This window comes from Sander lucioperca, chromosome 20 (assembly GCF_008315115.2).
Source record: "Sander lucioperca isolate FBNREF2018 chromosome 20, SLUC_FBN_1.2, whole genome shotgun sequence".
In the NCBI taxonomy this organism is placed as follows: domain Eukaryota; kingdom Metazoa; phylum Chordata; class Actinopteri; order Perciformes; family Percidae; genus Sander; species Sander lucioperca.
Window position 1 is genome coordinate 12745081 of NC_050192.1, and position 18737 is coordinate 12763817.

Consider the following 18737-nt stretch of genomic DNA (forward strand, 5'->3'; position numbering starts at 1 on the left):
AAATGTATTCTATACCCAAGGTTATTAAACCTTTTTCACAGCAGGGGAGCCACACTGAGTAAAAAGTAAAGTCTCTTTGTTGGGCTAAGGCTCATGAAGACAAATCGCTGATTCCAGATTTTAGAAAGTCACACAGGGGATACTGTGTATGAGTCTGTGTCTTAAAATCACTTGTTTGGGCTTTTGTTCAGACTGATGTCATGAAGTGGCGTATGTATGACACGCCAATTCGTATGCCATTTTGGCATGTTATCAAGACGCATACTCGTTTTTTAGCGTGTTTATCAACGCCGTTTGGCCCCCATTGACTTACATTACCTTGCGATTGCGCGTGAATGAACGCCGTAGCGAGTAGTATGAAAGGGCGAAAATCCGCATAGGTCGGGGTTGGTTGGGGTGGTGGATGGGTCAAACACAGGACTTTAACCCAGGAGACCGGGGATCGTGTCCCGCGTGTCACGTTTCCTTCATGTCACGTTTCCTTCGTGTCCCGTTTCCTAAACTCAACCGTTGCTTTCTTCTTTTACTAAACCCAAACCCGTTCTTCTTTTCCTAAACCTAACCGGTTTTTCTTTTCCTAAACTGAACCCACGTGTCACGTTTCCTAAACCCAACTGTAGTTTTCTTCTTTTACTAAACCCAACCGGTTCTTCTTTTCCTAAACCCAATCCATCCACTGTATACGGCGCTCAAAATGCATACAGATAACACGGCACTTGTGGCGTGTATGTTTACGCGAAGTCATGATGTGACATTGCAGACTGCCGTCCGCTGTATACAGCATAGACATACACAGCGTAGACATACACGCGGATAGCTCAAAATGCGTGCAGATAACATGAAAGTGGCGTGTATGTTTACACAAAGTCATGATATCATGTTGCTTTTGTTTGACTTTTTCAGCATAGAAACATCTCGGCTATATATTTTTATCCTTTTTATTGATGTTAAGGGGCCTGAAATTACATCAGCAGGGAGCACAAGAGATGTTAGTTGGAAAAGAAAGAAATTAAAGTGGAATAATTTATTTTTGCTTAAAAAGTTGCCACCTTTTTGTCAAACAATGAATATAGGATGACAGAGAATAACGCATTAAACGTGTAACAGTGGAAGAATTGTTTGCCGATTAACAGCAGTTTTTTGACTTTTAGAGTATTTTACTTTATCTGTATTGACCAAAAAAAAAAAAATCCTTAATTTAACCAGTGTTCCTTGATTTTTTTGGGAATCCATTCCCTCTCTTGTGGACAGACAATATTAGACATTTTGCATAGAAAATATCTTAGATGGTTCTTTTTTGTGATTTTTCCATTGTGATAAACTTAATGAAGGATGTTTAAAAAGCAAAGTAAAAGTATAAACAAAACAAAACCCAGGGTAGCTAATTATTCCATTTGTCTTGACACTTTTTATTTTTGGGCAAGTCCATTACATAAGTGAAGCTAATTGAAATTCCCACCCCGAGGTCACTGGAGGACGTTGCCGGCAGCGTTTGGAGGGGCTTGTGGAGAGTTTCTGTCTGGTGTGCAGGATGTGAGTGTGGCAGATCGTATTCCTGTTATTCGACAGGAGATGAGAGAGTGGTCATTTGTGGAAAGGAGTGTGTAATGTGTGTGTTCCAGCACGCAGCCGGCATGTTTCAGTTGAGTCAAGTGCATTGAAATGATCCAATATGCTGACAGATGTGTGTTTTGAAATGATGTGGGCGAGTGTGAAACCTGTGTTCACATCCTGATCCACTGTGTTGCTCTTCAGTGGAAATGAAAATGGGAAGTAGGAAAGAAAAAAAGAGGGAAGTGAGGAAACCGATCAAGTGTACATTTCCACGAAGAAAACGTCGTCATAGAAGAAAAATGTCTTGTTTTCAGATGAAGATGTTGCATTTGAATCTAATCGAGCATCTCCTTCTCTAAGCACTCACGTGTGTTTCTGTGTGTGTTTAGCTGGAGCTCATCAGACACATGCTGGAGTCAGTCTGGCTGAAGTACAAACTTGGCCCTCGTGTTTTGTGCTTGTGAGTAGCCCTCCCTCGTTAGTGTGTTTCTCCTTTAAAGTTTGTCACTAATGTAAAGTGTAAAGCGCTGACAGAATGTGTATGTGTATGTGTATGTGTGTGTGTGTGTGTGTGTGTGTGTGTGTGTGTGTGTGTGTGAGTGCACATGTGCATGTGTGTCCACATGTGCAAACAGTTGATGACCCCTCTTCTTGAGTGCGCTCACGTTATGTAACATTCCTATCTAAATTTTTCTGTGTATTGCAGTACACAACAGGGCAGTCCAGTCGAGTGGTCCGTGTTTCACTTCATGCTTCGGATCCTGGAAGCCACGAGGGGTCTCTGTCTGCCCCTCCCGCCTGGTACCACACACACACACACACACACACACACACACACACACGTCCGGTTTAAATAAGGTGCCTGTGTCTCCTTAATCATGACTGAGCTCTTACAGTTTTACACTGTAACATCAAAAAGGCCAGCTTCTTGCATGTGTGTAAAAGTGATCAAATGATAATGTGTGTAATTTGTGTATGCAAATGTAAAATAATTTATCTGTAAGTGACCAAGCTGGAGCGTGGTCCACTTACTTAGAACAACTGCAGCACGTGCACACACACACACACACACACACACACACACACACAGATATAATCCAGTCTGTCTCACCAAGAATAACAATGTGTGTTTGCACTGAGGGACAACAGACCAGCTCGCTTCAGCACTAATGTAACCAAAAATATGTTCAACATTAGCATAGCGCAGACATGGGTAAAGCAGAGTGTGAATACATTTTCAATAATTTGAATTAATTTTCCACTGTAAGTGTATAAACCCCCCTGTTACACAGTCCCATGATTTTAGTTGCTTACAGAGGAAAGGCTTGTGGGTTAGAATCCTAAACTGTCTGGCAACGAACGAGAGAGGAAACGAGAAATGCCTTGAAGCAAGGCAGCACACCCTAACACTGAGGCTGCTGGTGTAAATGTGTGTATATTGGCTGTATAACAGCTGTAAAACAACAGGCATAATGAGTCTGTGTTCCTTACGGTGAATCAAAGTCAAAAAAACAAAACAATTACAAAGGTAGGAGGTGTTTTTAGCCATGCTAGCAGCACAGGGGCCTGTTGCACAAAACCAGGATAAGGGATTAAGCCGGGAAATTCAAGTTATCCTGGATGGATTTAGCTTTGATTTGGTTGCACAAAAGCAGGTTGAATTAAACCCAGCCAAGTAACCATGGAGATTTATTCTTTGCAGCTAGCCTGCTCCAGAGCAGGCTAACAGCCAGGCTAAGATTAATCCTGGAGTCTTATGTGTTAAATCAGCTGCTGCTCTGATCCGAAATAAACGTGTTTAACAGTTATTCCGTGCAGCGGACTCTAAAGGAGACTTTTAGCGTCAATAACGACAATGGCACCTGACCAAACGTCCGTATTTTACGAGATGGGAGTGAGAATGTGTTGGAATGCCACAAAGCTTCTTAATCTTTTTATTTTGGTGCTGTCACGCATCTTGGAGCTTGGGAGTGAGAAAAAAACATGAATAGGCTATTGTTTTACAGATATGCTTACAGTGTGTATTGAAGTCACTTACTTCTTTTTCTAGTTTTTGTCCAGTCATGTTTGTTCTGTATGAACATTAATTGTAGAAAGATATTTAATATTATAGCTTATAGAGATTTGTGGATATGGTTGTAAAACATATTCTCTCATTATGAATAAGGGTTTGAAATTAAGCCTAGTCCTTAGGGTAAATTGCCCGAGGAACATGAATTCCCTCTGCTCACTTTTAAGGCAAAGTAGGCTAAATAATAAAACATTTTATTTATATAGTGCTTTACAGGCTACTCAAAGACACTTTACAGTAAAACCAGCACATTTAGCACATAAAAACAGATACAGCAATAATACCAACACAAAACAAGCATATTAAAAGCAATTAAAACTTTGTAAAAATGTGGAGTGACTAGTAGGCCCTAAAGTAGATCTTTTTAAAGTGCCCATATTATGAAAAAATCACTTTTTCTGGGATTTGGGGTGTTCTTTTGTGTCTCTGGTGCTTCCACACACATACAAACTTTGAAAAAAATCCATCCATGCTGTTTAGAGTGAGATAAAGTTTCTGAATGTGTCCTGCCTTCAGTCTCTGGGTGAGCTGTTCAAAATCAGCACGGCTTGTGACATCACAAGCCGAAACGAGCAGGCTAACCGCAACCATTAGCTCGTAGCGTTAGCGTTAGCATGCTAACGCTAATGCTAACGCTAGCATGCTACCTCGTTCTCAATAGCAAAGCACTGCTACAACACACACAAGTTCACCATAATCTACAAAAGAACTACTTACATGTGCGCCCTCATTTAGAAGTCTCCCAGCTAATCCTGCCTTGTAACTGACTGAAGTTGTAGAAACAGCCTTTCTTTTACTGTCTGTGGAGCTAGCTAGCTGACATGATCTACATCTGAGCTACTGGGCATGTGCAATTGTAACAGGCCCCAGGCGTGAGGCCTGTGGTCAGATTAAAATGTCGTTCTGAAAAGAACAGGAAAATGATGAGACCGGCAACAGGTATTGCGTTTCCTTCTCTCGCTTCTGCCAGACTAAAGAGTCGGCTACAGCCACAATATGCCGTCTCGCTGGGAGGCGAGGCCCCCTTGTGGTGGAAATTTGGAATACAGCTTACACAATGAATTTACACCAAATGAAAGAAATAAGACCCTTATGAAGCAATATACATATGCCAACTATTCAAACTATACATTATTAAACCACATAATGTGACCACACATTGCTGGGCGTCACACGCTCCCTGACAAAAATAGAAATGGCTCCTGACATTTGAAACCTCTCTATTCTAAAAAAAACTCATTAACATAGAATTTAACCGTTCAATACCACAATGGTGTGTATGCATGGGGCATATAAGGAGATGTGATGTAAGGTGCAACACCTGTTAGCTGTGATAAATGATAAGGTGTTGGCCATACAGGTATGTAGGGTGAGGTGAGTGTGGCGACTGTATTGACAGTGGGGTGCGGTTGCAGTGAGGGTTCGCCTAATGTCTGATATGTGTGATATATGCTTTGGCCTCTTCTCTCTTGTTGACCTTCTAACCTGAGTGGATGTGTCTGCTACAGGAGCGTTCAAAAATCTCTCTGCACCCCCAACAGCTACAGACTCATCATCCCCTTCACTGTCCATCTCGGGTGGTACTGAATCAGGTAATGACTGTGTCACAGACTGTCTATCTCTCTGGCTTTGATTCTCATTGACTGGAAGGCTACCAAGTCTCTCTCCCCACACAGGTACGGTAACTTGTCTTCCTTCCCTAACAGCTGCTTGTAGAGGTCTGTTCGTTTCTATGGGTGCTGGATCCCTCCGGACCACGGTAGGTAAATAACGGTAACTGTTCTGTCTCTCACGTTCTTGTTCTTCCACAGGAACCCTGAACCAATACCTTGTAGTGCTCTCTTCTGACTCTGACTCACTTGTGACATCTGGGTGTTTTCTCAAGGTTTTGTTACTCAACTGGTTATGCCTCTGTATCGTTTGTCTCTTTGGTACATGTTCAAGTCTTTGTGGCGGGGCTTCAACAGGTAGGTCATTAACTAGCAGCAGTAAGTTACGGTGAAGGACTCTGGTCTTACGTTTTTCTCCTGTCTCAGGGTAGACTACATACACAGGGTTGTCTGCTACCTGCTCTTTGACTACATATATGTTCCTTTCCCAGTATGATCTGAGTTTCCCCGGCCCCCCTCGCTCACTGAGATTCCTAACAAGTACTCTGTCGCCGGGATGCAAAACCACACCCTTTAGTTTCTTGTCATAATAGGACTTGCCTCGCGCACTTGAAAGTTTACTGTTCTCACTGGCTATCCTGTACGCCTCAGTCATCCTCTCAGCCCATTTTTCTGCATAACTTTTGTGTGATATTGTGGTTTTCTCAGCCATTAGACCAAACAATAAGTCTACAGGGAGACGGGGATTGTGTCCGTACAGCAGAAAATAGGGGGAGTATCCTGTCGACTCGTGCCGCGTACAGTTATAAGCATGTACAATTCCTTGAAGATGATCCTTCCACCGCTCTTTTTCTTTGTCAGCAAGTGTCCTGAGCATCTGCAAGAGGGTTCTGTTGAACCTTTCTGCCGGATTCCCTTGCGGGTGATATGGCGTTGTTCGTGAGTGTCCAACCCCGGATTTCTCCCGCAGAGTCCTGAAAAGTTCGTTTTCAAACTCGCGACCCTGGTCGTGATGTAACCTTCCGGGATATCCAAAGCGTGGGATGAATTCTTCAAAGATGCGGTCAGCTGCTGTCCGTCCAGATTTGTTTTTCGTCGGATACGCTTGTGCAAACCTTGTAAAATGATCCACTACGATCAGTATATACTCATATCCACCTCGACTGGGTTCCAGGTGCAGGTAGTCTATGCATACAAGGTCCAATGGTGAGTTTGAAGTAATTGTGCCCATTGGAGCGCGAACATGTACTGTTGGTTTCTTTTGTTTTATGCACGGACATTTTCTCGTAACGTATTCCTCCACTTCCTTCTTCATATACGGCCAGTAAAATCTTTCTCTAGCTAGGGACAGTACTCTCTCTGTACCGATGTGTCCCATGTCATCGTGGAGACACTTTAACACCATGGGTTTGTATTTGGCCGGGAGGACTACTTGTTGTCTTTCATTGGTCTGTCTGTAAAGAAGTCCCTCTCTCAAGTGCAATTTGCTCCATTCATGGAGTTTCCTTGCTGCTCTGTTCACGGTTAGTCGTGTATCACTTGTTAGTACTGCGTTTATCTCCTTTAGTCTAATGATCTCTCCAACAGCCTGATCTTCCCTTTGAGCTTTGGCCAACTCCTCACTACTGATAGCTGGAAGAGGTGCAGGAGGTCCTTGGTTGACGTTTGTGGTGAGAGAAAGTGCAGCAACCCACGCTACATCCTGTTCCTGAGCTGCTTTAGTCCCATTCCAGGTGGCTTCCACTACTTCCTGTGACAACTCCTCAGTACATTCTACCACATACTTGTTGATGTCGAGGGGCACACGAGACAACGTGTCAGCATCAGTATTCGTCTTTCCGGGTCTGTACTTTATCTCGAACCTGAAGTCAGATAACTCTCCAACCCACCGATGTCCGACTGCATTGAGCTTGGCAGTACTCATGACATAGGTTAGTGGATTATTGTCGGTGTATATGGTAAAGTGTGGAGCATAGAACAGATAGTCTCTAAACTTTTCACACACTGCCCATTTCAGTGCCAAAAATTCCAATTTCCCACTGTGCAGACGATAGTTCTTTTCAGCCGGGGTCAGCGTTCTGGAACCGTAACCTATGACTTTCAGTTTACCATCTTGGTGTTGATAGAGTACAGCACCAAGACCCTTTTCAGAAGCGTCTGTGTGGAGCAGGAATGGTAGGTTGAAGTCTGGGTAAGCCAAAACTGGAGGATTGGTGAGCCTGTCAATGAGGTACTCCAATACTCTCTGGTGTTCACTAGTCCACTTCACCGGGATCTTGGAGGACAGCTGAGGGCCCTTGGTCTTTACTTGGTGGGGCTGCTTTGTTGATGCACTATTTTGAACTTTGAGCAGCTCATACACAGGTTGTGCAATGCTTGAGAAATCCTGGATGTAACTGCGATAGTAGCTGAGAAAGCCCAAAAGTCGTCTCACATCACCAACTGTCTCTGGTTTTTTTACCTTGAGCGTCTGCACCGCTTCCAAGTCCCTTGGGTCGATGTGCACCCCTTCTGCAGATACAAAGCGACCAACATATCTCACTTGTCTGCGAAACAGTTCACATTTTTCAGGTCTTAACTTTACGCCATGTTTTTGAAGTGCTCTCAGGACTTTGCGAACTCCCTCAACATGCTCCTCGAAGGTTTTTGAATAACACAGGATGTCATCCAAATAGGGGATACAGCATTCGTCTCTGAGTGAGTCCAGCATCTCTTCCATACTCCTTTGGAAAGCTGCAGGGGCATTGGAGAGGCCAAAGGGTATCCGGACCCACTCATATAACCCCCAGGGAGTTACAAATGCTGTGACGTGTCTTGAGCCTTCTGCTATGAACCCTTGGTGATATGCCTTACCTTGATCAAGGATACTGAACCAAGAGTGTCCCCCAAGGGTGTCGGTCAGATCTTGGATCCGAGGTAGTGGGTGCCTGTCAGGGACGGTTTTCTGGTTCAGTAACCGATAATCGATACAAAGGCGTAGTGAGCCATCCTTTTTGCGGACACACACGACAGGGGCTGCATAAGGGGACTTCGACTTGATGATCCATCCTTTTGCTAAGAGATCTTGTATGTACTCCTTTACTTCCGCAAACAGTGGTTTTGGAATAGAGGAGTAGGCTTTCTGTACAGGAATGTCATCTCTGAGCGTTATTGACATGTATAAACTTGGAATGCAGCCAATATCATCAGTGTCTCTGGCGAAAGCAGGTGATTCCTCATACAGCATTTTTCTTACAGTCTGTTGTTGCTCCTCGTTAAGGTGACTTACATCAACTGATGGCTGCCAACGTGTGGGTATTCTGGCTGAGTCAGATGGGGGAGTCGTGATACCCTGAACCATCACTTTGTCTTTATCAGGTGAGTCAGTTTCAACTATTTTTTTGATTGGCTGAATACTGCCAAGTGGGGATTTTCTAGGCAGCATGATGTCATGTTTCGTAGGGTTCCCTAGAGGCACAGCTACATAGGGGTTCCTCTCATTCTGAATCTCAAGCAAGCCCTCACCTATGTCTAGCTGCTGTAGCTGCACACAACTTTCCTCTGGTTCAAACAATACTAATGAGTCAGAGGGGTCAAGCTGGGGGGGCATTCTACACTTCACCCAGGTTACACTACCCGCAGGGATTACTCTCTCTCTCTGTCCTATTCTCAAGCGTCCCTGTTGCGCAACTGTTTTTCTGGTTTGTACAAAGTGTACAATAGTCTGTGCCGTCTCATCAGGAATGGACATGGCTCCGCCTAGCAGTCGGGCTAAGGTGGGGCCTAGTTTCTCAGGCTTCCCCTGGATTACCACTTCCACCACATTGAACCCTATCAGTGGCCTTTCAAGGGGTAATGAACTAACAAGAAAGGGTACATTAATTGATAAGTCAGGGTCTTCATTACCAGGCAAGTTCACAGTGATAATGACCCAACCATCAAAGGGGACGAGTTCTCCATTCACTGCATACACTTCCAACTTCTTTTTGTCTTTCAATAGGTCGATGAGCTCAGAAAGCGGGCGCATGTCAAGGTCAGGTAAGTATTTGTCCTTCCAGGATCTATCTATTATGCTGACTTGAGCTCCAGTGTCTACTAGCACATTAACTGCTAGGCCATTAAGGATACACTTAGTTAACGCTTTTCTGCCTATTAGTTTGGCGATTTGTACATTGCTGGAAGCTGCGGGGCCTTGCACAGACGTAACAGTGGTTTTCTTACTATTACGTTTTTTGTTTACATTAGCTGTCTCGATGGTTGTGTCTCGCTTATTAGGGTTGATACACTGGCTGACGTTTAACACAGCTTCTGCGCCTGTAAGGTGGGACATAGGGAGGGCTCCGGTTACTGTCTGTCCCCCCTCAGCAACCGGTTGGCGTTTCCCTGATGCTTAGGGTGTTTTAGACAGCCTCTAGCTCTGTGACCCTCTTCACCGCAAATAAAGCAGTGTCTACAGTCCCGCAAGCCCTGCTCTACACACTTTGGACAACCATAGGGTCTCTCTTTTTTGGTCATTTGAACTTTTGTAGGAGCACAGTGACACGTTTGGTCTTTTTGTACTTTTTCTGCAAGGGAGTCAACTAACTTGGTGAGCACATCTATCTTCTCTGTGAGCTGTTGTACAGTATCTGGTTTGGCTTTCTGCTCAACAGTTCCTTTCTTTGTGTGTAGCTGTTCCAAGTTTCCAGCCTCAATTTGAACACTGTGTGCAGCGGCGTGCTTCAGGCGTTGTGTTGAGCCCAACCTACGCTGTCGCTCACTCTCATCACTTGTGATTTTCATGACGTGCTTCAAGATTGTCTCATCTGTCACTGTGTGGTCTGAAAGTAAGGGTTTCATCTCCCTGCGGATGTCATTATGTTTGTGCCCCATTCCTTGATATACGGTGTGCAGGAAGACACCGTGGACTGTGTCTGGTCTGTACTTAATCCCAGCTTCCGATTGTTTCGATGAGAACAGGATTCTTTGCTTCAGTCCGATAACACGATAGAGAAATTGCTGAGGGGTCTCATGCTCACTTTGTTTTGCGCACATTAGCTCTTGAAATAGTTCTGTGCTATTTCTTTCCCCTAAGTGTGACTGCAAAAATCCCCTGAGCTCAGCTATGGTCATATCTTCCTTATTAACAAGCATGTCCTTGAAATCTCCTGGTTTTATGATCCTAAGCACACCTCTTACTACCTCTGACTCAGTGAAATTATCTTTAACTCCCTCTTCCATCTGCCTACACACACTGTTGTAACTAATATCAGATGAGTGATCCCCGATTTGGCCTCCCTGCACCTTAAATTCGCGCCGCTGGATGTAGGGGAGATCTTTTAGGGAAAACACCTTTTCTGGTGCCTGGTATGCGGCAGCATCTGGCTGTGTGCTACTGTGTAGTGGGGCGCTGTTCACTGGAGTAGTAGATCGTGCTCTGGCCTGTGATGTGGGCACATTCACAAACTGGAGGAGCTTCTTACTCAAATCATCATAATTCAAAAGCATTTGCTGTACATTTTCTGGTAAAACATTAGCATTGCTAAATGTAGTAGCATCAGTTGTGTCAATGACTGGCTGTGTGTTCACCGTGGCAGTAGTGGTTACACTTACCGCTTCAGTCACTGGTTCATTAGCTGTGGCTGGATGGGCTAACTCGACAGGAGGGGCGGTCACACCACGAGACTGTACCATCTCGTCAACAACATCTTTTAGTGCTAACAATTCCCCCATCCCACTGTCCTCAGTGTCTAAAAGGTTCTTACTGTACATTCGAGAATGGATGTATTCAAAGCACCCTTCTGCATCCTCACTAGAGAGCTCTGACGGATCCTTGTCTGGAACTGGGCCCACATCAGTTGCAATCTGGAAAAGTTCATTAGGCGACAGTAAAAGCAGGCTCTTCCTGATGTCCCACACCAGGCTCTTCCTCTCCTTGTCGGCCATCGTAACGTCCTCTCCAGTCCTTTACAGCAGGTCCCTCAGCACCAGTTTCAGCTACACCTCCTCCCTGTGGGTCGCAGCTCTCATGGACAGCAGCTGCTCACCTCCAGCACTAGGTACTGCACCACCAGCTCAGCGTCTCAGTCACGATTTTAAGATCAGCGTCTCCCAGCATGAAGAGCCAATCCCGGACGAGCCCCCAAGAATCTGTAACAGGCCCCAGGCGTGAGGCCTGTGGTCAGATTAAAATGTCGTTCTGAAAAGAACAGGAAAATGATGAGACCGGCAACAGGTATTGCGTTTCCTTCTCTCGCTTCTGCCAGACTAAAGAGTCGGCTACAGCCACAATATGCCGTCTCGCTGGGAGGCGAGGCCCCCTTGTGGTGGAAATTTGGAATACAGCTTACACAATGAATTTACACCAAATGAAAGAAATAAGACCCTTATGAAGCAATATACATATGCCAACTATTCAAACTATACATTATTAAACCACATAATGTGACCACACATTGCTGGGCGTCACACAATCAAAGATAGTACAGAAGAAGAAGAAGAAAAGAGGTCTCACTCTGTAGCTAAAACAGAGACCAGCTGAAAAGAGGATCTGCAGCAGTGAGAGAGAGCGGTGCAGTACAACAAAAATATGGTGTTTTTTGAAAATTAAACCATGTAAACCTATTCTGGTACAACCTTAAAATACAATATGAACCTGAAAATGAGCATAATATGGCTGCTTTAAATCCTTACGCATTCAGTCGGTTGTTTTGTCTGTTGGGCTTTTTCTCTCTGTCTGATAACAACAGCCGTATTTCCCTTTTGCATATTATATGTTTCACCTCCTCGTAATTTTCCAGTAACAGCTGCTGCTCAGCGGGTTAAACATATGTCACACGCGTCTTCTCCATTTCTGCATCAGTAAATCTGTGATCGATACCGTGGTCTATTTAAGAAAGCCGTGCACGTGCACTTGTCCCAGCTATCTACACCTGGCTTGACATAGCTTCACCTTCTCATCCTGGCTCGGCAAACGTGCAACCGATTAAGCCGCGATGAGCGGACCACACTAAGTCAAGCTGCGCTTTTTCAGTTATCCTGGATTTCTTCATTCTACTTTTGTGCAACAGGCCCCAGCTCTTTGTCCAATATGTTTTAAACTACAGTAATGACATTCCCATCAGTCTTTGCTGAACTATGTTTAGTACTAATTAGCAAATGTTAGCACGCTAAGCTAAGACATTATACACCGCTAAAAATCAACTTTAGCATTGTCAGTGTGAGCATGTTAGTATGCTGACATTAGCATTAAGCTCAAAGCACCGCTGTGTCTAAATACAACCTCACAGAGCTGCTAGCATGCATGTAGACTCTTTAGTGTTGTTTTCCTTTTTTTTTCCCTTTGTTGTTTTCAGGAACATCAAAAGCTAAAATATTTTCTTCTTCTTTTTCTTCATCTGCCCCACTGTTCTCTCTGCGTCTCTCTCCAGGCTATCACACTCTGTTAGCAGTGTTTGCTGTGCGTTGCCTCCCTCATCACACCTTCCTACAGTACATTGACCACGGCTTCCTGCAGCTAACTGAAACCTTTGTGTCTCGGCTCATGACAGGTACACACACACACACCAGGATTGCAGCCATAACCCCCAATTCTCTCTCTCTCTCTCTCTCTCTCTCTCTCTCTCTCTCTCTCTCTCTCTCTCTCTCTCTCTCTCTCTCTCTCTCTCTCTCTCTCTCTCTCTCTCTCTCTCTCTCTCTCTCTCTCTCTCTCTCTCTCTCTCTCTCTCTCTCTCTCTCTCTCTCTCTCTCTCTCTCTCTCTCTCTCTCTCTAAATATGCAGCATTGCTCCTTTTAGGTACTATGGGGATTCAGTGCTCAAAAACACTGATATTGTTTATTTTGTATGTCTCAGAGTGGATTTCATACCATGGAAAGTACATTGTTCAAAGGCCAAACATCGTGATTTGGCACTGAGATCAACAGAACTAAAATATCCTTGTCACTCTTGATCTGATAGTTGATAGTTTACATGGTTCTTTCTCATGGAGAGAACAAACAAAGATACACAAAGATGAAAAGATTATTCAAAGGGCTAAGTCCAAATGGTTGTTAAACTTCAAAGTGAGAGAAAAGGATGTTTCGGGACTTTGAAGTGAGAGGGTTCATGCGTCACTTCTCCCCAGGGATTAATCAAATAAGTATATATTAGGGCTGAACGATTTTTGAAAATAATCTAATTGCGATTTTTTTCCCAAATATTGCGATTGCGATTCGATATTCGATTATTTTTTTAAGCTCTTTGTCTTCTGTATTACTCAACAAAGAATAATATAATAATTTATAGTATGAACACACAATTACACACTAGACAGTTAAATAAGTAAAAATATTGTATATAGTATATATCTATACACACACACACACACCATGGATGTATTGTATTTTTTTACAGTGCACAGAGAGGAGTTAAATAGTCTGGGAAGAACTCTGAGTTTATCATCTGCTCAGCCACATTTTGAGAAGTCAGATGAGGCCTTTTTTTCTGCTAATAACAACCCACCCTGAGACAGGTTGGATGCCCAGGACATCCTACAGTAGATGAACTGCATCTCCCAGAATGCTTCTTAGCACCTGGGAGAAATCCTGGAGCTGCTGAAGCAAGTTGCCGGGTCAAAGGATGTCAGAGGGCCTTTGCTCTGTTTCCCTTTTTGAATGGATGAATCTCACTGCAACATGTAAACAATACACCTTCTGGGACATGTCTTCAAGCCAAAATAAGAAAGTGGTGCTGGTTCAGGATCCTCTTTGCTTGGGGGTACATTTGTGAAGCCTTGTTTGTCAAAACATTGTCTGTTATCTTTTTTATAAAAGCGAAATATCCCACTAATGTTTTTTTATCCATGAAAATTAGCATATGGGTAGAAGGGAGTTATAGCGATCTGAGATTTTGTTGATTGTATTTGCATGTCTCCAGATAAAGAAAATAATAACACTGTAATCCTATGTTTGCTTTCAAAGGATTCTGAGCAATTACTTTAGATATAAGTCTAGAGAGGTGTGACATTGCATTATTTCTCCTTCCCTGTGAGATTTGTCTTCAGAAAAGTAATTAGCACTATGTCTCCTCTCTTTTCTTTTTGTGTTTAGATTTGGACAACAGTGATGCCAACGAGAGACTGAAGTTCAGCATACTTAAGAGACTCCCTGAGGTACTTTTGTGCACGACCAAATATGAGGTTTTAATGCAGGGCCAGGAGTAGTTTAGAGGAGTCTGCCATCCAAATGATGACTTGTTGAGTGTACCAACTTGGAGGGCAGAGCTGACATGTAGCAGTGTGTGGTTAAGCCAGTAACACAATGCGTGATGCTATTATAATCCCATATGTTAGTGAAGGTGACGTTTAGATCTTTTCTCGAATGGTTTTCTCCCCAAACTTCCCATTCTGGTCTAATTAAGAGTTGGAAGTTATTTTAGGTCTCATCTCCCTCAAGACCCCCCTCAAGCCAATCACAAAGCTCTTGTGTAACTGGCTGGTGTGTGTGTGTGTGTGTGTTGGGGAGGGGGTAGTGTAGGTAGTTGTCTAGTGTGTGTGTGTGTGTGTGTGTGTGTGTGTGTGTGTTTATGTGTATCTCTAACTCTTGTGTAACGTCCACGTGTTCCCATGTGGATGGTACAGTATATCGCTTCTGTAACTGTGTGTGTGTGTGTGTGTGTGTGTGTGTGTGTGTGTGTGTGTGTTCGTGTTCCGTCCGCATTGTGGTCAGAGGAATGTTGAGTGTTTAGTGTCTCTGTTCTGTTTCCTGCCCATCAGACTTTTGTTGGATGAGTTTGGCAGGCAGGAGAGATTTAGCAGGTACACACACACACACACACACACACACACACACACACACACACACACACACACACACACACACACACACACACACACACACACACACACACACACACACACACACACACACACACACACACACACAGCTAGAAAACAGGAGATGTTGGCAAACTGTAGGAAATTAAATCCTTCTAAACCCAGCACCCCCATAATTGTCATCTTCAAAGCCTTGTTATAATGTATATACATAAACTAGTTTTTACGTAAAGATAAGTTGTTTATTTATACATATTTACACCCAATAACTGCCAGGTGTAAACGTTCTGTAGCTAACTAAATGTATTCTTGTTTAGCGATATCACATTGCAAATTATTCTGAAAGTTGTAAGGTCCCATATTATGCTCATTTTCATGCCTTATTTTTCTCAAGCTCTCTGTATGAATATACCGGTATTCACCATCTGTCTAAAACGCTCCACTTTAGCGCTTGTCTTTTTCATGCCCCCCCTCTTGAAAAAGCCCAGACTGCTCTGATTGATCAGCATTTCCGGGTCTTGGGCATCTGCGCTTTCGGAGTTTTTGTACCGTGATTGCAACCGGGGAATGACTGTAACGGCACTGTAGCATCACTTTCTACCTATATATAGTATAGTTGTGACATCACAACCGTACGGCAGTCCCAACGGCTCGTTTAAAGGTGCTGTTTGGTGGATTGAGCGCTTTGATACTTTCATAGTATTTATATAGCATCTGTCCTGCTTTATAATCAAAAAAGATATTTAAATGTTACATTTTACAATATGGGACCTTTAACTAATAGCTCTTATCATAAGGTCCCTTACATTTCCCTTTTTTCCTGAGCGTTTAGCTCATTAAATAAAAGTTGAGTTCACCTCGTCTCATGTTGCATATGCCAACAGGTTATGGGTTCAAACAAAATGTGATTATTTACTCTAAGATTAGAATATTTTAAAGTGTTAATTTCAGGGAATAAAGTAAAATTGAGTGAGAGGTTTGAAAGTAAACAATTTATTTTTGCAGACATATGTTTCCCTGCTGATTTCTTTCACAACCAACCCCTTTTTGACAACCCCTCAGATTTATCTCACGACGCCTGTAGGGGAGCCTGACCCTAATGTTGGGAATCACTGGCCCCGACGTTATATTACGAGTTGAGAAACTGAGGTTGTGTTGTTTCTTCTCATGTCTGATAATAACAGTCTTGAGGAAAAGCTGCATTCTTTCTTATTATCAGTCACACCTGTAGTCTCTATTTTGCTTAAGTGTTATTTATTACCGTTGAAACCGTACTGAAAAATATGATTTCTCTTGGTTCCCTCATTAGCAGTCATCTCCTTAATAATGGTTTGGAGTTCCAGTTGGCAAAATAGAAAGGGACAGATGTTCACTTGCCTCAGGGATTATGTTTTTTATAACATAAGCTACATGCCTAAAATGTAAACTATTGTGTGTGTGTGTGTGTGTGTGTGTGTGTGTGTGTGTGTGTGTGTGTGTGTGTGTGTGTGTGTGTGTGTGTGTGTGTGTGTGTGCAGCCTATGGAGCAGAGGATCTACCATATGTGGGACCATCCTATCAGTTCAGCTTCCATCTCCAGAGATTATATCAGGACTCTGCTAGAGAAGCACAACAAAAACAAGGTAACACAGCACAGTGTGTCACACATGCTGCGGAGAGCACATACTGATACACTGCAGACTTAGCAAACACAAAATGTGCTAATTAGCAATAAACACAAAGTACAGCAGAAGCTGAACGGAATGTCATTAGTTTTGCAGGTATTTGATCATAACCCACAGTATTGGACAAATTAGCTAAAAATGCCAAAGAGTTGCTGGTTCAAACTCCTCAAATGTGAGGATGTAGAGATTTTCTCAGTGTTATATCTTTGTAAATTCAAAATGTTTGGGTTTTGGACTGTTTTTCAGACGAGACAAGCTTTTTGAAGACATCTTCTTGCGCTCTGGAAACTTGTGATGGGCTATTATCACAATTTTCCGACAAGAAATCATTGCAGCCCTAAAACATGTTAACTTCAGAAACTCTTTTTCTGCAGTGTTACACTGGCAGAAAAATGTCTGCCTTGGGCTTCTTTATTAAATGTGTTTAAACAGTGACCACCATCTATCCACTTCATGTTGCTATTGGCCAGTTTCAGTCAGCTAATTGGCTAGCAGAGCCAGTGGCATTTCGTGCAACGACAGATAAGAATGTATGGCTGCCTAAAAAGTTAAACTGCAACTAACTTTATCCAAAAGAAGAAGAAAATTAGTTAAGGTGACTTATTTTGCTAATTTGCTGCAGAATAGTTTTGACTGTGTGTATCCAGGAAAACCTGCAGAATCCACAGTAGTGTTTCTGTTTTTTCTTCCTCATCAGGGATTTGCATTCACCGGCAGAAACAAGCCAGGCTTCACACCTGAATTTCTGCCTCTTACCTACCTGGCAAAAATCCTCTCTGATACAGAGGAACAAGGTAGTGTATGTGTGTGTGTGTGTGTATCCTGCCTGGTTTAGACACAGAGGCCTTTGGAGCATCAAGACAGAATATGGGCATTTATGTGTGTGCTTGGTCCAAATGTAGCTCCAACATGAAGGAGCAAGGAAGGAAGTGCATGGTTGTGTCTGGTGTTATATCCTGCATCTCCCTTTAACTCCTCTTCCTGTGTTTGCAGCTCTGAACCCTTTCGAGGAGCAGGAGAACGTGGATGCCAGGTTCGTGGAGGAGACAGCTCTGAAACAGACACTAATACTGCTGGGCTTTGAGGAAAAATGAAGCATGTGGAGGGGAGCGCGGGGGCGGAGAGGGACTTGGGGATGGATGGATTGAGGGGGGAAATGTGTTTGAGAGAACAGTAATCATTTAATTTGGCCTTGAGGATAAGTAACAGATGAATGGATGATGGAGGGACGGAAGGCGAGAAGTGAAAGATGAATGGGGAGATTGAAAGGCAGAGCGCTCATAAACAAGCTCTCACTGTTTGATGACAGATTAGGGTGGGGCAGAAAGAAAGATGGATGGAGACACCCAGAAAGGAAAGATGGAGGGGCAGAGTGGATGAAGTCACACCCCCCCCCCCCCTATTAAATATGAAAGTGTGCGATGGACAATATGAACCAAAACCTAAAACACAATAGGGAACTTCAGCTAGTGGTTTAATTCAATTTGGGGAAACATGGTTTTCAAATTTCTTTTATTGAAAATCAATAACTGCAGGCAGCTATTTATATGATCTGGAGCAGCAACAATTCTCTCCATAACTTCTCCATTTTCTCTCATACAATTTATGAACATTGATGTCAAATACCGCATACAGTATTTATAAATCAAACACACTTGTTTTATTCTCCTGTGTGTCCTGTAATGCCGCCGCTGCACCCCATCAACTTGATTACATGCTGACAAACGCTTTGCGGACACAGTAGCTTGATATGATCAGTCAGTCAGTGGCTGCTGTGCATTCAATCTGATATTAACTCAGAGTTATAAACAGTCTTTGCAGCTGAAAGGGGCTTCGGTATAACTCAGTAAGACTACTTGGCCGATTTAAAATGACAACCCCAACCAGATATAGGGGTTGTAAACTGAATGTATTAATCAACATATATACTCTTACTCTATATGGGAAATAATACACTGAATGTTACTTTATACCAACACCACGGATTTTGAGACAACTGAGATGTGGATTAAACACAAGTGGCTAAATCAGGAACATGTCTGAAATATGTTTGTTGCTGGCTGCCATA

The 18737-nt window shown here is 43.2% G+C and overlaps 1 protein-coding gene across 3 annotated transcripts in view; it reads left to right on the forward strand.

Moving 5' to 3' along the window:
- LOC116039757 (gamma-secretase activating protein) overlaps window positions 1-18117 on the forward strand; it is a 41604-nt gene extending 23487 nt beyond the window's left edge. For 2 of the 3 annotated variants that reach the window (XM_031284740.2, XM_031284741.2), the window contains 7 exons: window positions 1944-2014; window positions 2261-2355; window positions 12624-12743; window positions 14281-14342; window positions 16523-16627; window positions 17367-17463; window positions 17663-18117. In XM_031284740.2, the coding sequence (XP_031140600.1) occupies window positions 1944-2014; window positions 2261-2355; window positions 12624-12743; window positions 14281-14342; window positions 16523-16627; window positions 17367-17463; window positions 17663-17763 (651 nt within the window). In that variant the 3' untranslated portion in view covers window positions 17764-18117. Of the gene's footprint in view, window positions 1-1943; window positions 2015-2260; window positions 2356-12623; window positions 12744-14280; window positions 14343-16522; window positions 16628-17366; window positions 17464-17662 lie in introns of those variants that run through there. The other variant, XR_004896000.1, reaches the window with a different exon arrangement.
- The last annotated feature ends 620 nt before the right edge of the window (window positions 18118-18737 follow it).